The sequence below is a fragment of the Zea mays genome, chromosome 3 (assembly GCF_902167145.1).
Source record: "Zea mays cultivar B73 chromosome 3, Zm-B73-REFERENCE-NAM-5.0, whole genome shotgun sequence".
Classification (NCBI taxonomy): Eukaryota; Viridiplantae; Streptophyta; class Magnoliopsida; order Poales; family Poaceae; genus Zea; species Zea mays.
Genome location: NC_050098.1, coordinates 6,342,488 through 6,347,849, shown reverse-complemented (window position 1 = coordinate 6,347,849; position 5,362 = coordinate 6,342,488). Strand labels below are relative to the sequence as shown.

Here is a 5,362-nt window from a genome sequence, read left to right as displayed (position 1 = left end):
TCGTAAACCTTGCATGTCTACCATTCCCACGGATCCTCCACTGCATGAACAGGTCCGCGCCACCCGAGAGCACACCACCCTTTTTAGGCGGTCCTTTGCTAGGAGGGTACGTTCCACTCTCGCCATCTCTCCACTCCCAGTGCGCGATTGTCTTTTCATGTATGGAATAGTCGGGTTCAAGCTTACCCTGTCCCATTTCTAGGGCATGTGGCTAGTTAAGATAGTCCTTGATCAACAGGCCTACATACGCATCCAATCCTTAACTAACCTGGGTAGAACATCACCTGTTCCATAGCCCAAGTCCCGATTTAAGTACTTCCATCCTTAGGATTGTTTGTGTTCCTTAGGATGAAAAGAGCATTATAGGGAACTTTGCAGTAAGATCCCACCACGCTTCCAATAAAAATATTCTTGCAGGTAGAAGCCATCCTTCCTCGGGATAACCCCTGAGCTAGGCATTATTGCAAAAGACAGCCTCTATCCACAAGATCTATGCAGGGCTAAGCATTTTTGTAAATCATATTTTGATACTTCATCAGAAGTATCTATAAAGGTATGGATATCAAGGTAGGCAATGCATCCAATAGTTTCCAAGCAACTCCTATAAACTTAATGCACATTTCACTAGACTTAAGTGTATAAAAGTCTTTTTAAAAATACAAGGAAGGGGTAAATGCATCGGGGCTTGCCTTTGTTGCAGTGAAGAGGCTTAATACCTTTCTACCCAATAACCAGTTAGATAGCTCCATCCACTTGATGAATAGGCACTGGAGTAGATTCCTCTTCAGTCACCACTTCAGGTTGAATCTTCACTCCTTCTGGTAGGAGTTCTATATGAAATGACATGATCATGGATGTTTATGCTTATGCAACTTGAAAAGAAAATACTAAAAAAACATCACAACACTTACACCTCTCTAAAGGTGCACACAAAAAAACTAACAAAACCTTAAGAGAGCTAAATACACTAATATCACAACACAATTCACCAACCAAACTAGGAAACCTTGCCTCCATAACCAACCAAGTGCTTCATTTATGCCTTAAGCAAGGATCCAAATTGCATGTACTACAAGTTAAGGTGTCCAAAATTCAGCCACCTTCCACTAAACTTGTTTTTAGTTTTCTAAAACAGACATCTCACACAGACTGACAGAAGAAACTTAGGCACATTTTATTCTAAATTTTATACAGCTCCAAACTTATTTCTCTGTAAGAAACTTGTTCACCCAACACAGCTACAAATCTCTTCTGTAAGGTCTTTAGCTTATAACCATACATACCAAGCGTTAGGGTGCATTAAAGTTGAGCAAACACACGGAAAATCCATTTTCCCAATCTAAAACAGCACATTACTAGGTCTGACAGAGAGTTTTGTCACTCCTTTTTCTCCAAATTCTACAAAGTAGCAAGCCAACACTTTGCATGAGACTTGCTCTCCTTTACATGGTCTTTGACTTTGCTATAGCATTCTTACCCCAATTCTTCTTGGATTAATTACCACAAGGACCCAAAACTGAATAAACACACAAATTCAGACTTAAATATTATTCTAAGTCTGAATCCTAACACCTGACAATCCACCTTTTGGCCACTTTTATTTCCAAATTTATGTGGAACCAAGTCCACCTCACTTTACAAAACTTACTCTCTTTACTATGGTCTCCAGCTTTTCTATGTAAACTTTAATCCAAAACCCCATGAATCAGTCACAAATGTATTCCAAACTAGGCATACTGCTGCAATTCAGTTCACATAACTGAAAAAATTCAGTTGTGTTCAGCCTGACAGTCCAACTTTAGCCAACCTTTTCTCCAACTTTTACTCAGCAACAGACCAAGCTCACATTACCAAAGTTATTCCTTAGATATAGCTCTACAACTTTGGTATAGCACCCCTAGGTTGAAAACATTTAGAATAATTTTTATGAAGCACCAAAGTGGAGCTCAACACACTAAAACCTAGTTTCAGCCTTATGCACTAAGTCTGTGATCCAGAAACCTGAAAGCATATCTTTGAGCAAATTTTACACCTAGTTCCCAGCAACAAACAGTGGTAGAGTTCAAGTAGTAAATAGTGTGAGCTTCACTGACCTGCGAGGAGTAGGGAACGGGCACCACATGGCCGAGACAACCTCCGAGGAATCCTGGCCTTGGTGAGGATGAGCACTCGGCTGGGTGTGGTCACCACTTCGAGGGGCAGCTTCGGTTCAGGATTTGGCAAGGGAACACATGAGATGGGGAAATGTCACACCCGGTTTTGAAGGTAAACCGAATGCGAACCATGTACGTGCCAGGATCAGTAATTCACGTACACGGCGATTACATAAATGACTCATCATAGCACAATGCTTCGAATTACAATAAAGAGTAAGTAATAATATTACAGACTAGAGCCATTTACATAATATAATCAAAGTACATAGAATAGAAACGTAGCCAACGTAAATTAACCCACCACAGGCAGCTGACTGGGGGAGGTCGCTAGCCTAATCCTCGAACTCATCGAAGTCCTGGAACTCCTGGAGATCCGCCTCGACGCCTTCTTTACCTGAGCATAGATTGCACCAAAGGCAACCTGGTGTTTTGTGAAAGCAAGGGTGAGTACACATCAACGTACTCAGCAAATGTCCCGTTTGGCTAAGGTGGACTAGCTTTATGTGGGGTTAAGCTCAAGCAGTTGCTTTTAGTTCGTCAGGTATTTATTATCAGTGGAAGCCAAGTTTTAGTAATAACCAACCCGTGAACCATTTCCTCATCGAGGAACATCATCGTCATCATAGTCGAACCAAAACCATAAACATAACCATTGTATCTCAGATCATATGTATCTCTAATCAAAGAGGATCCCAAGGCCACTCATAACCGTGAGCACGGCTGATATATCAGTTTCATTACCCTCTGCAGAGGTCGCACACTTTACCCATGAGCCGTGATTCCCATTTTGCCCGGGGATCATGACTCCCCATTGATCACTTCCTAGGTGGTCCGGCAGGGTATCACTACGTAGCTTTTACAAAGATTCCCTAGAGGTCATAGCCGCCCGTTAGGTTTCTCCAGTTTGATAAACACAGTACCCCTCCCCACAGGAGGGTGACTAACAAAAGCAAAACGAAAGAACCTCGGCACCCAGCCTCGGCAGAGCAAGCACTGTGCCTGGACCCCATTGACGGCACGACGGCGAAGCAACTACACCTCTAGTTCCTCTAATTAATTAGCTAAGGGCGCCCCATTTCACCCTCATGGTTGCACTGTTATCCCGGGTGGTCTCTCAACGAACAGGTCCTTACGGAGAGGTACTCGGGAAACAGCCCGAGTCCCCTAAATACCACAAGTATATCATCATATCCAGAATAAAATCATAGTATCATCATTGTATCTCATCATGTTCATTGATTAAAGTAAAGCGCTAGCATGTAGCTAACCATAGTAACCCAAAAGGTAAATCAAGGACCAGGTAAATAGAAAGCTAGTAAATCCTTAGGTTGTTCATAGTATGCGGGACAGTGTATTATAAAATAAATGGGACATAATGGGTCAGAGGACACTTGCCTTCACCAAACAGATGCTCAGGGTCTTCAGCCTCATGGAACTCGAAGAGCTAGATCACTTGATCGCCGAAGCTTGATCATCGACTCCTCGAAGCGCGGGAACAGATCGCGATCTAATCGCAACACGAAGCGAAGACGAACAAGCACAAGCAAACAAACATATATAAATACATAATAACATTACACCATACAAGATAAAATGATATAAAGATATGCAGCATAAAACATGGCTCGATTCTATGGTCACGCGAGGGAAAGAAATGTCGAACTCGAAGCGACGGCCGGGAAAATATCGCGTTTACGCTAAACAAGTATTAACGCTAACAATTAATTCGACCTTATCAATTATAAATTATATCTACTATTTAGTTTGATTAATCTGCTACACTAACAACTGTCCAATAAGTAAGTAATTTAATTAACACAAGAGATTTTAAGCGAGACGAATTTATGACAAGCGAAACAGTACGACAGCGTGCAAACGACACGCGGACACGCGCGACACAGCACGCTGACGACACACGAAATAATGCGCACGACCAGCGCGAACGATGCGCGAACCGGCACGAACCAGCACGCGACCACGAGCCCATCACGCACGAACAACGCGCAGACAGCACGTGAACGACGCGCGAAGCAGCGCGCCACTGCGCGGAACAGCGCCCGCGACAGACGAGAATAACTGATCAGGTGACATGTTTATACTAAACGAATGTTACATAAATCGAAGGTAGTTAAATTAATATTATCCATGTTAGTATTTATTATAAAATCCCAAGTTGAACACTACACATTTAATCTGATTAGAATATTAATCTGATAAATATTAACCAAGCGAGTCTTAGGTTAAGTATCTAAAGTATACGACCCGACAGATTAGCATTATTAACGTGAGTGTTCGTAAGCGAAAACAATTTATTATCACGAGTGGACGCCACAGGATACATGTGATCGACATGAGAGATACTCACGAACGAAATGAGTTGACGCGCGCAAAACAACGCTACGGCACGCGCACGACACGCGCAAACCGACATGCGAAACTAATAAACAAAAGCATGATTAATCTAAGCAATTATTAGCAAAGAATATTTCAGTTAAGATTAATCATGTTAGTGCAAATCGAATTCTTAAATTAGATTTTAAAATCAAAACGATGTTCCAGGGGTACGTATACGGGGGGTAGACGAAGGGTAAACGAAGGGGTAGACGAAAAGGTAGACGAAGGGGTAGACGAAAAGGTAGACGAAGGGGTAGACGAGGGTCGTCAGAATCCCGACGACGCGCAAACAGCGCGCGAATAATATGCGACGACGCACGGACACCCGCGGCTTAGCGCGTAGACAATATGCGGTGATGCACACGATCCGCACGCGCGACACGTGAAGACCACGTGTGGAACAGCACGCGCGTCACGTTCGAAGAAGCACACGAAAAGCGTCTGCAACCACGTGTGACCATGAGCAAATGACGCGTGACGATGCGCGTGAACAGCACACAACCACACGTGCGACACACGAGAGCCACCAACGGATGTCGTGATTATACTAAGTAAATATTAATTCAAAACATATAAGCATGGGATTAATCATGTTAACACGAATTTATAAAGGCGCAGTGTAGAAACTGTAAGATAGTTTTAATCAGAAAGCTATTTGAAATAACCGGCAGATTAAACAATTACTTGATTAATTGATTAATTAAAACTTGTGCCACGACGAAATAGTGTTACTAATGTGAGTGTGACGCAGTTACAGAGTTAGCATGACCGAAACGAGTCGAAACAGGATTGTGACGCATTAGACTCACTAC

The 5,362-nt window shown here is 42.7% G+C and overlaps 1 protein-coding gene across 1 annotated transcript; it reads right to left on the bottom strand.

Moving 5' to 3' along the window:
• Positions 1-618: 618 nt before the first annotated feature.
• LOC109944902 (uncharacterized) lies at positions 619-2,247 on the bottom strand (the record flags this gene model as incomplete). Its single annotated transcript, XM_020550645.2, has 2 exons — positions 619-830; positions 2,094-2,247. Coding segments are annotated over 2 exons (249 nt in total), but the record flags the coding sequence as incomplete, so codon positions are not given.
• Between the last annotated feature and the right edge of the window lie 3,115 nt (positions 2,248-5,362).